The 13,588-nt window shown below is 51.1% G+C and overlaps 5 protein-coding genes across 5 annotated transcripts; 1 reads left to right on the plus strand and 4 right to left on the minus strand.

Annotated features, from left to right (window-relative positions):
- Positions 1-472: 472 nt before the first annotated feature.
- N7532_009562 (putative malic acid transport protein) lies at positions 473-1,718 on the minus strand (the record flags this gene model as incomplete). The annotated part of the gene is made up of 2 exons (XM_056622053.1): positions 473-682; positions 732-1,718. Coding segments are annotated over 2 exons (1,197 nt in total), but the record flags the coding sequence as incomplete, so codon positions are not given.
- Positions 1,719-2,220: 502 nt separating this feature from the next.
- On the minus strand, positions 2,221-2,508 carry N7532_009563 (uncharacterized protein; the record flags this gene model as incomplete). Its single annotated transcript, XM_056622054.1, has 1 exon — positions 2,221-2,508. One exon carries the CDS (start codon positions 2,506-2,508, stop codon positions 2,221-2,223), a length of 288 nt encoding a protein of 95 aa, XP_056472860.1.
- Positions 2,509-5,808: 3,300 nt separating this feature from the next.
- Positions 5,809-7,760, minus strand: N7532_009564 (uncharacterized protein; the record flags this gene model as incomplete). Its single annotated transcript, XM_056622055.1, has 6 exons — positions 5,809-6,170; positions 6,222-6,405; positions 6,462-6,883; positions 6,937-7,078; positions 7,142-7,411; positions 7,479-7,760. 6 exons carry the CDS (start codon positions 7,758-7,760, stop codon positions 5,809-5,811), a joined length of 1,662 nt encoding a protein of 553 aa, XP_056472861.1.
- Positions 7,761-8,373: 613 nt separating this feature from the next.
- N7532_009565 (uncharacterized protein) lies at positions 8,374-9,526 on the plus strand (the record flags this gene model as incomplete). Its single annotated transcript, XM_056622056.1, has 3 exons — positions 8,374-8,566; positions 8,637-9,072; positions 9,139-9,526. The coding sequence occupies 3 exons, from the start codon at positions 8,374-8,376 to the stop codon at positions 9,524-9,526; spliced, it is 1,017 nt and encodes a 338-aa protein (XP_056472862.1).
- Positions 9,527-9,855: 329 nt separating this feature from the next.
- N7532_009566 (VIT and vWA domain-containing protein) lies at positions 9,856-12,717 on the minus strand (the record flags this gene model as incomplete). The annotated part of the gene is made up of 1 exon (XM_056622057.1): positions 9,856-12,717. The coding sequence occupies one exon, from the start codon at positions 12,715-12,717 to the stop codon at positions 9,856-9,858; it is 2,862 nt and encodes a 953-aa protein (XP_056472863.1).
- Between the last annotated feature and the right edge of the window lie 871 nt (positions 12,718-13,588).

Consider the following 13,588-nt stretch of genomic DNA (forward strand, 5'->3'; position numbering starts at 1 on the left):
ATCCCGACCGATTGGCCGGGTGTCGGGAGGATGCCACATTAGGGATTCTTTGCGACCAGGATTGCTTTGTCGGGCGGGATCGACGTCACTGCTCGAATGGGGCGGGTTGTCCGGCGCCCGCCGTCACTTTGGTGTGAACTGAGATCGAGTGTTGACGTCTGCGCCTTGTAGGGCACGACCAGAGCAGTGCCATTGGCCGACCCCGTGCTGATCTCTACCGAGGCAGACTGTCACTGTGGATGATTGTGCCCATGGGAATGAACGATAAACGATGAACTCGCATGGCGCAGTCGATGCGCCCGTTCGTGGGGGCCAACAGGGCTGTCACTTTTCTCGGATCGGCATTCGGCGTGCAGTCAGTCTGTCAGATCTGCCTAGCCTTGTAGTTGACCTGTTCGTTGTTGACTCGCTCGTGTTTCCTCCAAGAAAAGGTGTCACGAACACGAATACGGCAGGGCCTCGGGGTGAGCGTCTACGCCGCCTTGGGCTCGGCATCCGCCCTGCGCGCCTTCCAGCCATGCGGCAGACCCACGATGCGGCCGGTGACAATTCCTTTAACCGTCAGGACCTGCATCACCACCCACATCACCAGCAGGAGTAGCAGCAGCCCTGTCGAGACGACCGCAAATGCCGGCGAGGCCATGATCTTGCCGAATTCTACGGCCGAGTTGGCGAAAACGCCCTGACCTGTTAGCTTTGGGAATGAATGTTACAGCGAAGAGGGGAGACACCCACGGAAAAATGAGCGACCACGCCGACAGACTAAACTGCGTCGCACGCCATCCCCCCGGCTGCCCGCACGCTGTATGACAAATGCTGAGGATGGCGAAGCACCACCAAAACACCCCATACCCCCAGGTCAACAGACCCAGAAACTGGCTGATGAACCCGATCGGTTTGCCAGCCGCGGCTGTCAAGAACGTGCCCCGGTCGTATGCGGCGAAGCTCCCCTTCTCCGCCGCCTCGCCCAGCACCTGCAGCGCAAAGGAGCCTTGTCCGAAGGGCCCGCAGACAATCATGTCCTGCCAGACCTTGTCTGCGGGGGCGTGGAAGCGGTCAAAGTGCTGAAATAAGAGGAGCGCATCGAAGCTGCCGGAGAGGGCTAGCCCGGCGCCGACTTCTAGGTACGAGATGATCAGTGCCGGGACTTGGAGACGGGGGTGGAGGTTGCAAAAGCGGCAGATGACGCCCCCGCCGGCGGCGGAGGTCAGGGCTGCGATGAAGGGGAGGAGGATTGCGGGCGGCAGGTGGTGCATGCCGGGTGGTTGCAGCTTGAGTTGGATGTAGGGGATGCCGAGGCAGGCGATGATTGCCAGAGCGGTGCTGATCCACCACAGGATGTAGATGGCCAGGCCAGCGCGGTGCCCATACTGCAGCGCGGCGAGCTGGAGGATGGAGGTGAAGGTGATCGGGATGCTGGAGAGGCAGGATGTCTCGACGAGGTTGGTTCGTAGTTGCTGGCGGACGTATTGTGGGTAGATGGCGACGCGCAGCATGTACAGGGCGAGACACAAGCCCAGGAGCACAATGGTATAGATCCACACGATCTTCGCGAGCGTCTGGAGTCCGCTGAATTGGTAGTCGAGTCGGTAAAGGATGACGCTAATGATGCCGGTTCCCTGGGGAATCAAAAACCACTGCGAGGCAAAGTTCCATAGCGCCAGACACCGCGGTCGCTCGGGCGGTTCGAGCGATCTTCCGGCATTCGACATGTTGATCTGCAATTGTGAGTGAGTGATGAGGAGATTCAGCTGGAAATCTGCTGGTTAGTGAGTTGACGTCAGTCGCAATGCTTGACCGGATCCCTGGAACCTGAAAAGCCTGTGTAGTATAGAACTGGAGGAGTCAATAGAAATCAGTTTTCATTGGTGAGATAGTAACATCCATAGTATCCGGAACTCCAGAACATGATCCTCATGTAAATGCAACGCTCAATGGGCCTCGCCGACCGCAGATTCCTTTGTCCATTTTGAGTGTGCCGGGACTCATATCGTCAAAGCATCGAAGTCGTAAACACCGAGAAAAGAAAATTCGTAAACAGAAGCGTAAACAGCGGGCGTGAACAGCGAGAGCCAGGCAAAAAAAAAAAAAAAAAGTAGAGAGGAGTGGGTTCGTTTAGTGTGGGGTAGTCACGTAGGATTCCTGGCCGGACGGTGGGTGCGAGGCGTGGGGTGGATGCGCACTGTAATAGCCCGACCCTTCCGGAGTAGCCATATCTACTCAATTAGCATGGGGTTGGGGGTCAGTCCGAGACTCAGTCTCGACAGAGGGCGTGTAATACGAACAGCGTGAGTCCAGTTCGTGGCGAGCCGCCATCGCCTCCGCGCGCAGGGCGGCCAAGTTGCGCAGGCGCACGCTGCGCATGTACTGCTGCTGCTCGTGCGAGAAGTTGTAGCGGCCTTCATCCTCGCTGGGGTTGTAGTGGCGGAAGATTGCGGCTCCGAGTGCCGTCACCGCCAGACAGGCGACGAGGACGATGACGATGATCGCGGCGCGAGTGAGAGCCATCGCGGTGGGTTTGTGAGAAACGGTGCGGTGTGGGTGGTAACGAGAGACGTGGATGGGGGGACGGGTTTCACGGTTCGCGATCGATTGATCAATGCAGGCCGAGATGGCGTGGTCAGTGCATCGTCGGATGCGCGACGAGGAACGAGTGTGGGTGTTTGCAGGAGGAGAGTGTTGGTCGAAGAAGAGAAACAAAGGTAAGTGCCGTGGCAGGCAGACAGGCAGAAGAGGGGAAGGTGCCGCAGAGACAAGCTGGGCAGGTCGGCGTAAGCGGGTGATGCCTCATATTTCGCAATCACGGATAGATCGGTGGCGGATCGTCCGGCCGATGCCGATCTACTAACGGGTACGCCGGAGAACTCGTCTCTTACATTGCACTATTTCTGTCGCCCTCGGCTATTTACGACAGGTCGATTGGATCGGCGGGGCATGTTCACCATGTCTCAGAGAGAGCCACACCGTGACTTGTCAAGATCGAGTCTACCAGGGTAACCTGTAAGGTCCTCTGCACTGCTATACACTGTTCTAAGGTCAGGTACTGGCTCTGGCCGAGGCTGCGCTACTAGCACTACTGGAATAAAGCAGCCTGGCTTAACGGCCGCGCAAAATTGCGCCTTAAAATAGCGAGGAATTGGGAACCGGTGGGTTTGGTGTCCCGCCCGGGTTTAGTGCGAAGCTTGTCTGCTGGTGCGACACACTCCATTGGGCTACGTATAGCGGGTACGTTTCACAATGGGATGGGACAGTCACATCGGGATGGCCTCGATTTTGAGACATGACGCCGAGGCGGTGCGTGTTCCAGAAGAGAAAACACCTATCCGAAGTAGTGAAAGTAGCAGGGAATATGGAATTTCAAGGGGAATTCATACTGCGAGCTTTGGTGGCACCATAACATCGATCATGTAATCTCAGCCATTTAAGAACTATCCGATCAGCGAGAAAAAGAAATCATATCACATACGATCAGTCACAAGTAAAACACCCTTGCCGATCTTCCTTATCCACTCTCTACCCACGTGGAATACTTGCCGAAGACAGCCATAAGCCTGTGATTAAGAACTGCAATACTTAGATGCACAGCACAGCCCTACAGCGGAAGAGAATGTTATAGATGTCACATCAATCACTTCTATTGGACCTGCCTCCAGTGACTAAAGCATTCTACTATCTCAAGATCCATCCTTATTGATCCCCAATTAATCGCCGACCGATAAATCCATGGCTGTCGAGCTCCCAGCCTTCCCGAATTGGCATAAATTATGCTCACGATTAAGGTTCAGGTACCCGATAGGCGAGCAGATCCATCGGTTCTCGTCCATTGACAGGGCACCAGACTAGTGTATTTGCTATTTAGTCGCCGCAAGTGTCGAGGTGGAAGTGGTCTTACCGTTTGAATCCTGGAAGCACGCCGACGGCAAGGACGATCACTGATCATTGCGGTGCATGAATGGCGGGAGATTCCATATGGACCGTAATTAGTATATAATTACCATATGCCCCCACCCCCCCCCCCAAAGGCGACAACAAAGGTAATAAGTCTGTTTTGGGTGCCGGGCACCTCTCGCTGAAAGAAGAGAGTCGGGTAGGGGTAAGGAGCTTCAAGCGTATACATAAACGGGCCCATCAGGGGACATAGAGTCGAGCGTGGTTGCGCCATTTTGGTTCGAGGTGTTTAGGACAGGAGAAGGAGCTGAATGGAATGTGAACATCAACAACCACGAAGATCGGACTGGATGTACCATTTATACCTGAGAAAGCCATCATGACCCAGTCACATAGGTGACCTAGGGGAGCACTTTAGTGTACGTTTTTCTTATGATGATTATAATTTTTGACAATGATTTGCGATGTTCTCGAACGATTACCGTAAACCCTTCAAATCATGGGTGATATTTTCCAGGATCGGTGTCTAGAGTATGCATTTGCATTCGGAGTGTAACCAGGATCCATCGTGTCATATTAGGAACGCAAGCACCTGTCAACTGATTTTAGTTATAAATAATGGCATTCCCTTCGCGCCGAGAACACATTGCGTAAATGTGACAAGCGGTCGGGCACCCATGGGAAGAGCCATCGTGTTACATTATGCCCCGGGCGCGTTAGGTACATTGAATATCACCAGCAGTGAAGCAACTAAGAGCGATTTGGACGATATGTAGATAATCAGCGTGGCTACTCCCTGAATTTGATTTAGTTTAATTTAATTTTCTTTTCTACAAAAAGGGTATCCCTGTTTTTCATTCTAAAATAATTTGACCACTCGCATGCAACCAGCATTTAGAACATCAGCAAGTCATGTAGGACGTACTCCATAGAGTGGGGTATACCAGACCCATCGACTTAGTGTAATCAGTGCACTACGTGAAGACCTGGATGAGATAGAATACATGCTAGTGAGGCCGTTAAATGCCATTATCTTTTGAAATGTAGTTAGCGCATTATAGTAGGTACCCACCTGAGGTCGTGAGTGCACCAGCAGTGGAGTATCCCAGATCCACTGGACACTTAGCGTATTCTACACATGTCTTTCCTAATCCACATAGAGTATAATGTACATCAGCAGTGGGTAACCCAGATGCATCCAGGAAATAGCGTAGTCTACCCATGTCTATTCTAGTCCACATAGAGTAGAGTAATACACCAGGAGTGGGTAACCCAGAAGCATGAAGGAACTAGCGTATTCTATCCAGATTCACTTTAGTCAATTTAGAGTATAATATACACTAATAGTGGAGCCATATGGACCTAGCGTGTTTTTTAGAGTGCAAAATCTAGATGCAGGTAGGAAGTAGACCGTTTTCTTCACGTCCACTCAAAACGGAATATAAACTAGAAGTGGGATATCCTAGACCAAGTGTGTTTTTAGTGGCGAAATTCAAGTGCAGCTAGGAATTAGGGAGTTTCCTCCATGACCAATGAGAGCAGAAAATACACGAGGAATGGGAAGACACAGACATATCATGGGCCCCAGGGTGATGAGTGCATTATTCATACACACACAATTAACATAGAGCGTGCACCAATGGTAGGCAACAGCTACTGCGCCATCCAAGGATATGCCGAGCAAACGGGTACAATCTGATACACAGTGTATTCATATTGTAATTGCTACCTTTTCACTTGTTTATAGAGCTAGTTTTATTTATGTACTCTTTTTCTTAGACCAAGATTCTTCCCACGGCATGTAGAACACGCAGTGTGATGAGGGTACCAGACCCGATTTCGAGACTTGCAAGAATTATAAGCTCTATTCAACATAACTAGCTTATTGTACAACAAAGATTCTCAAAGACCTATATCAGATCAAGCCAAGCAATCGACAAAAGGCAAGCCGATCTTCTCCTTGATCTCCTTAAATGCCTGCAAAAGCTTTTCCTCCTCCAATCTCTTCGCAACGAGCTGCAATGACACAGGAGCGTGCTCTTGCGCTACCGGATCATAATTCTCATACGCCCAGGCATCAAAATCGTTCTTCGGAGTATACGTGGGATCCTTTGCATCACGCTCGGGATCAACCTTTGTCACCGGGAAGACGAGGGCTGAATAATCGAGGAGGTTGAAGAGGGATGTATAGCCCCAGTATCGAGAGGTATCGTGGATAGGCGCGGGGGTGGGGAAGGCAGGGCAGAGAATCACGTCCATTTCGGGGGCGATTGTATTCCATTCTAGATTGCACGTTAGGATAGGGCGTCTGAAGAGGGAGTAAAAGAACTCACGTTGTAAGTAGGCATAGCGGAAGAATTCTCGCTTTCCAGTCCACTCCCATACACCATGCTGACTGAGCTCTTCGATGCCGGGTGTATCGCGGAGTGTCCATGCTGTTAACGGCTGATAAGGCTCACCGGAGGACTGGAGATGCTCAGCAAAGGCTTTGCCTCCATCTGGAGCGTACAGCTTCGTCTGAATAGGCAGAGATTAGTAAACTGCACTTGTAAATACAAGCGTATTTGGCTCACCAAGATTTCCAAAGCCTCCTTTTGCTGGAAAGCTTTCCATTCAATTACCTCTACCCCCTCAACAATTTTCAGTCGCTCAACAACTTCCGTCAGCGCCCTAGTTACGGCCGGCGCGGGGGTAACGACATCATCAGTCCACATCACGCCGACAGTCAGTGTCTTGTCGTTCCGATGTATATGTGTTTCTTGATCACGCCACGGAATGGGAAGCATCATTGAGTCGGTCAACCAGGGCTGTGATTCAATGACGGTCTTCATGAAGATTTCTACCCCGCCCAGTGTCGGTGAGATCGGGCCAAGTGTTCCGAGAATAGTTTCGCAGCCGAGGACGTAGGCATCACATCCGATTAGAGGCAGTCGTCCGGTCGATGGCTTAAGACCATAGAGGCCGCAGTTCGCGGCTGGGGAGCGGATGCTGCCTCCTAATGCTTTTGTCAATGATATCTCTAGAAAGTGATATATGCTGATCACGTACCGATGTCAGATCCAATACCTAGTGGACTACCATATAACGCTTGCAGTGCAGATTCTCCACCAGAAGAACCGCCGGGCGTGAGGGCTGTGTTGTGTGGGTTGGTGGTGGTACCGGTGATGTTGCTGCATGTTTCAAGTGCCATCTGTAGGACACAATAAAAACGATGAGTCACGGATCAAGAGACAATTTAATCTTGGTTACTCACCAGTCCCTGGGGTTCTGTTGTTCTCGCATACACAACCGCGCCGGCATTCAGCAGAATCTTGACGATATTGGCATCGACGGGGCTCTTCTTGCTTGTCCAGCTCACAAAACCGGCAGACAGGTCTCGGCCTTCTAAACCGACATGGCCCTTGATACTGATTGGAAGACCGTGCAGAGGACCGGATGGCTTCCTGTGGGTTGCGAAGTATTCATCGAGATGCTTGGCTCGAGCGAGGGCGCGTTTGGGGAGGAGTTCGTAGATGCAATTTGTCTGGAGAAGGGAATATCATGCTCAGTCAGGCAACTGGCAACAGGATTGCGGGAAGGGCTGAGCTCACCAGCTTCTGAGCGATCGCAGCTCGGCGCAAGAATGCATTTGTCACGGCGACTGCAGTCAGTTTCCCCGCTGCAAGAGAAGCCACCAGGGCCTCAGCTGGGCTTTCGGTGATAGCCTGCTCAGCAGAAGTGAGGTATTTTCTGGGCACGTCGATGACTCTGCCCTTGAGCTTCTCTGGAAAAGCTGCGACATATGGATCAACTGATTCAATTGAACGATCTCGCACCGCTTGAACCTGGCGAGCGGTTTCCTGCCAGGAGGTCTGCTGAGGAATGACCGTCATCGTGGGCAATGACAAGGAATGAAACCAATACGTCCATTTGTCTGTGTTGATAAATCGTGGCCACGCGGGGCACTCTTCAAATCAACATGAAGCCAACGACCCACCGCGTGATTTTCGATACAGACAGACTTCATCCTGCGACCCCAATGTTGCATCTCGCTCCTGCTCGCGTGGGGTGGTGTGCGCTAGCGTCATCCTTCGGTGCTGGGCGTCGAAGTCACGGATCCACCCGTGGCCCCCGATCCAATTTGGCGCCCGTTAAGAGACGGCCCGTTGTGGATCGACGATCTCGCTTGGTGATTTCTCTCGAGGAATCCTGCATGGTGCCATTGTTGCAGTGCGGTGCAGAAGAGAACAGTTGGGGGCGCCGAAGTGTAGCGGGCCGATGGGGGCCTGCCCCGACCGGCTTGAGTGTTTGTCCGGCGAAGGTCAATGGCCGAGGATTCGCATATCATGCCTACCTGGGTAACTGCCCAATTCCTCATGTGTCGATCTCGTTGACTATCAGAACCCCTTGGCCGTGGACGATTTCAGAAGCTCGTTCCTCGTCAGCACGCGGTCGTCGGCTTGTCATCGACTTCCGGTGGATGTTAGAACATCCACCTTTCTCACAATGACAGACCTCGACGAGGACTTTGGGCCCACGCTATGGGTGGTGAATACCATCTTCATTGTGCTGGCCATTTTTGCCGTCGCGGGGCGCTTTGCGGCACGTCGCATGCGAAAGATGCCACTCGGAGCGGACGACTGGTTGATCTGTGTCGCGCTGTTCTGGGACTGTCTTCTCTATGGCGTGTTTATTGGGTGTAAGCAGCCCCTTCCTAACATCTCGACAAGGCCTCGCAATCTGCAATATGCTCATGCAAACACTATCAGGCCGAATAAATGGCCTCGGAAAACACCGCGCAACGCTTCCACCCGCCAAAGTCGCCGTCTTCTCGGAACTTCTCTACTTCTTTCAGATCATTTACGTCCTCGGCCCGCCGAGTGTCAAGCTCTCGCTACTATTTCTCTATCGACGTATCTTTGAGCACTCGCGATTCCTTCTTCTCGTGTACGGAATGATGGGGCTGATCATGGTCTGGGCGATCATCATGACATTCCTGTCAATTTTCAACTGCAGGCCGATTAGCGCATTTTGGACAATGGAGGGGACATGCTTCAATTTTCGCCAATTTGCAGTTGGCTATGCCATTGTGAATATTATAACTGACTTCGCTGTCTGGTTGATGCCGATTCCGTCGGTTTGGAAGATCCAGTTGCCGCGGGCACAGAAGTTTGCATTGTCACTGATCTTCGCATTGGGGCTATTGTGAGTACTTTCCCTTTTTCAATGAGTTTATACAGGAAACGGAAGTATACCAACATGTTTTTGAAGTGACTGTGCCGCCGCAATGGCCCGCCTTCTCCTTTCAATGCTCGTCCTCGGCGAATACGACTCAACCTGGCTCTACGCTAAAGGATATATGTGGTCCATAATCGAGGTGTCAACGGGAATTGTCTGCACCTGCCTCCCAACCATGCGAATCTTTGTCAAAACCGCATTCGGAGGGCAATTCGCCCGTCTATTTGGCATGTCGAGTGGAAAGGCTAGCCATCAGCAATCAAACACGCCGGTATGGTCGCGCAACCATGATTGCTATAATGAGCTCAGGGTGTCGCGGAATAAAGAGAGCCCTAAATCAGAGTCGGACTCCACACATCGGATTCTAGTGACGGAAGAGGTTAATGTCGAGATGCACCCGATTAGGAAAGATCCTGTTTGATATAACTAGTGATGATTCTTATAATGAATCTTTCAGAAGGTCGATCTATGACAAAAGGCCCCCTTTTCCTTCGAATCCTAGGGTTTGATTATATAACTGATTGTATACTGTGATATGACCAGGCAGATGTTTTGCCCTTGAAGGCATTGGAGTCATATTTGACCTTGCTTCTCGTTACCTCTTTGAAGGATATGAAGGATACAAATAATTGTGTACGGAGCCTTTTGTGAAATCGGCATGAAGTCGCACTTTGTAGCAAGTTTAATAGACAGGAGCAAGTGGTCGTCAGGCTTTGTCCATGAACTAATTTCAAAAGGAAAGCGAGACTTTCAGAAAAGCAACTGCAGTTTCCCAATAAGCTCCTTTAGCACAGGCTGATACTTTTCATCGACGGAACCGACCGAATTCGCCGTCCAGGCGTCGGCCTTCTCCTTAAGAAGCTCCCAAACATCTTCGGAGTCCGCGAGCTGTGTTTCCAAGTACCGCACAACCAGACAAGTGGCAAAAATTTCTTCCCAGCTAGCATGGCTCCAAACATCAGAGTCATCATTCGCCAAAGCCTTGTATTCAGCCTCGGCCTTCTGTTTAGTACTTGCAGCATCAAGACCAATTGTCTGGAGAAGGTCATCGCTCCATTTCCAATACCCTTCGAATTGCTGCAGATAAACCAGCTTTTGCAAGGGCGAGGTCGGCATCGGAGGCTCGTCCATGGCACCAAATTCCTCGGGAAGACTTGTATCTAGATTGAACGATGCTGACATCAACTGGATGGGGGCGGAAGGGCAGGCGGGGGCAGGAGCCATGACCGTTTGAGAGGAAGCCATTGCCATTTTCCTTTTCACCTTCCTCCTCTTGGCACGTACAGGGGGAGCTGACGGGCCCGAGTGATACATCTGATGCTTATAGAGACTCTGCATGCTGCTTGCAGCTTGATCACCAGCGTCAAAAGTCATGTCTTCGTTGGAGGAGTCCGTCGAATCTGCTTTAAGGAAGTTATTAGCCCCGGATCCGTTGTCATCAGAATCAAACCCAGCCGAACTTTCATCCTCCGAAATCCCAGCTTCTTCCTCGAAAAATTGGCCACCGCCACGATGGGCTCGAGGACGGCTCACAAAATCGCCCTCTTCGGACTCTTCTTCATCTTCTTCACTATCGGAATTATAGTAAAATCGCGAGGCCCGGACACGGCGAACGAAACTTTCCATACCTTTGTTGTCTCGCACTGCCACGAACGAGCAATGCTTACCAGCAATTTGGAACTTGACACCTAGTCTTTCACACTCTGCTTGAACAATCTCTCCCATCCTGCTTTCCCACTTTGTTGATAGCAATTCACCTTGGGTATCCTTCGCAACGGAAATCCAACCACGAAATTCTTCCAATTCGCTCATTGCCTTTTTTGCCGCGAGCTGGTGAATTGTCTCGCGTTTGCCTGCATCCTGGACGGGGATGTCCAACTCCAAGGGACCGTTCTTGCTCTCAGCACGAAGAGTGATTCGCTCCGGGATTGAGGGAGCATCCGGTGAGAGCAGAACGTAGACGGTTGACCGAATGAACGGGAACAGGGGAGGGAGATCAGTCGGTACCTGAATGATGCTCGGAACACTCAGTTTCGGAAGTGGCTGGTCCACTTTGCCAACACCTTCAGACTCCTCGTAGTTTTCGTTGAAGAGCGAGACTGGATGCGTATTTTCTGCTGTTGTTCCCTCCCTGTCGTCGCTTAGCTTTGGCGCTTCGATCTCGATAAAGTCACCGCTTTCCGCGCCCTGAGGCAACTTCATATCCAGAGTAGTGTTGTAGAGTCGGCTCATCAAAGCACCCTTGAGCATGCGGATAACTTTCTTGTCAAGCTCCTCATAGTTGAGAACTGATTGAGAAAAGCCCATACCAGCTCTGGAAATGCCTTCGATGAGCGAATGGGAAGCACTATCCCCGATTCCAAGAGAAAAGAATCTAGCGGAAACTTCCTCATTTGCCTTCTTCACAAAGGCGAACATCTCTTCCTGATTCCAGGCTTGTCCATCGGTCAACAGCAAGATCTCAGGCATCTTATCTTTGTAGCGCATATCCACGGCGGATTTAAGGGCACTCAAAATTTCGGTACCGCCATAGTCAGCCTGGACTCTTCGTATGAGTTGGAGGGCTTGCGCGAGATTTTCTTTGTCGCAGGGCTTGCTGTGGGGCCACAATGAATCGTGTCCGGAGCCGAAGGATACGATGTTGAAATGAATTCCAATCGGAAGCGATTTGAGGAATACTTCCAGGGCCGATCGGAGCGTGGGGATTTTATCTTCCATGCTTCCACTTCGGTCGATCACGAAGATGATCTCAGAGGCATCGGGCGGCAGGCCGAATTTGGGGATGAGCGAGACCATCAGTGCCCGCTGGTTTTCGATCGTCGGGTGTGTTTCCAGGAAGGCACACGGTAGATCTTGCTTGGTGGCATTGATGGTCAAGACAAAATCTTCTTGCATGACAACATTCTTGCGCAGGTTGATTGATGCAAAGCAAGGCTCGAATGTCGACTCGGACATGAAGGAAGCGCGGCCCAGCTCGACCTCGATGGGATGGCTTGGAGATCGAACGTTGCAGATATGGGACTCCTTTTCCATGACCACATCCACTTTGATTGATGTTTCAGAAAGTTGACCCTCTTTTGAAGTGGAAGAGTCGATTGGGAACAGTGGATTATCCTGCATAGCACCATATCGCGGGGCGATACTGACGGGGATTGTGTATCGTGGTCCGTTGGTCTGGGCATCTTGCTTCAACTCGGCAACGAGTGTGATTTCAATCACGACTTTTCCGCCAGCCGGCAGGTTCCCGACGCGAGTCTGGAAGACATCGGCCGCGTCAAGTGACTGGTCAAAGATGGCAGCTGTCTCACCTTTGGCCTTGGCTTCCTGGTACACCTCGTCCGCCTTCTTTCGGGGTTTGACAATGCCTTTGATCACTTCCTCGCCAACATGACAGGTAAAGCCGACGATGCTGGAGCTCTCATATAATGGGAAGGAGTACTGGACTTCAGAGATGGGGTCTTTTGATGAGGGGTTCACATATGTTTGGGTAAAAACAGTTCGAGAGGAGGAAGACAGCACGGCCGCATGGACGTTGAGCCCCACCTGGGGAAGGTAGGTCTTGCCGTAGCGATTTACTCCCGGAGGGTAGTAGAAACAGCCGTGAGAAGTCATTGTGAGTTGGTTTTCTTGAGATTTGGGGGGTGGTATCGTTGTTTATATAGCCGTGGTGGATTGAGCCTCACGATCACAGGCAGACACACTAAATACTGCGCTAAACCTGAAATAGACGGCTTGGTGGAACTTACCACACATTGAACACACGAGATTGGCCACAGCTGCAAACGATGACTTCAATTGGCGAATATCATTGTGGCTTGTAATGAAGCCACGTGACTTTTGTTGGACAAGTACAGCTGAAAAAGTAGTCATACCTCGGATACCCGCCAGTTTTCCACAACAATACGGCATCTATTGGTATGTGCAAATCTTGTCGAAGTTCGAGTCGTAACAGGATACATCTATGCGTTTCTACTATAGTGGTTCGACCCGAACGGCGTTTTCGGTCGGCTCCAGCCTTGTCCGTCTTCTGAGGGCTGGCCCCCACTTTCGACGAACCGACCCCACCCCGTATGACTCAAAGAACTTGAATGCAGTTGATACAACTGATGCGATGAATCAAGGAAGGTTACTACATATTACCAGAAGGATTTGAAACTTGCCTGTTGACATACAAGCATCAATACAAATATCTCATGCGATACTACGGAGAGCGTGGTTTTGTCCTGTTTCTTTTGACTTGTTTGCTTGGCAATAATAGTCCCACCATCAATCAGTCTGTCAATCTACCTCAGCAGCTACCTTCCTCTTCCCCTCCCTCCAAAGGTCAAATCGTTACGCTAATTAAGTCGGGGCATACTTTTCGTGCACGACTCTTCTTTCTTGCTGGCTGTGGAACAAGAGGACTACTGAAAGAGGATGGCTGGAATCAAGTCAAATTGGAGGGACTAAATGAACGCTAAAGAAATTCAAGTAGCTGATATCA

Source organism: Penicillium argentinense (assembly GCF_028826775.1).
Source record: "Penicillium argentinense strain IBT 30761 chromosome Unknown utg000009l_segment0_segment0, whole genome shotgun sequence".
Classification (NCBI taxonomy): Eukaryota; Fungi; Ascomycota; class Eurotiomycetes; order Eurotiales; family Aspergillaceae; genus Penicillium; species Penicillium argentinense.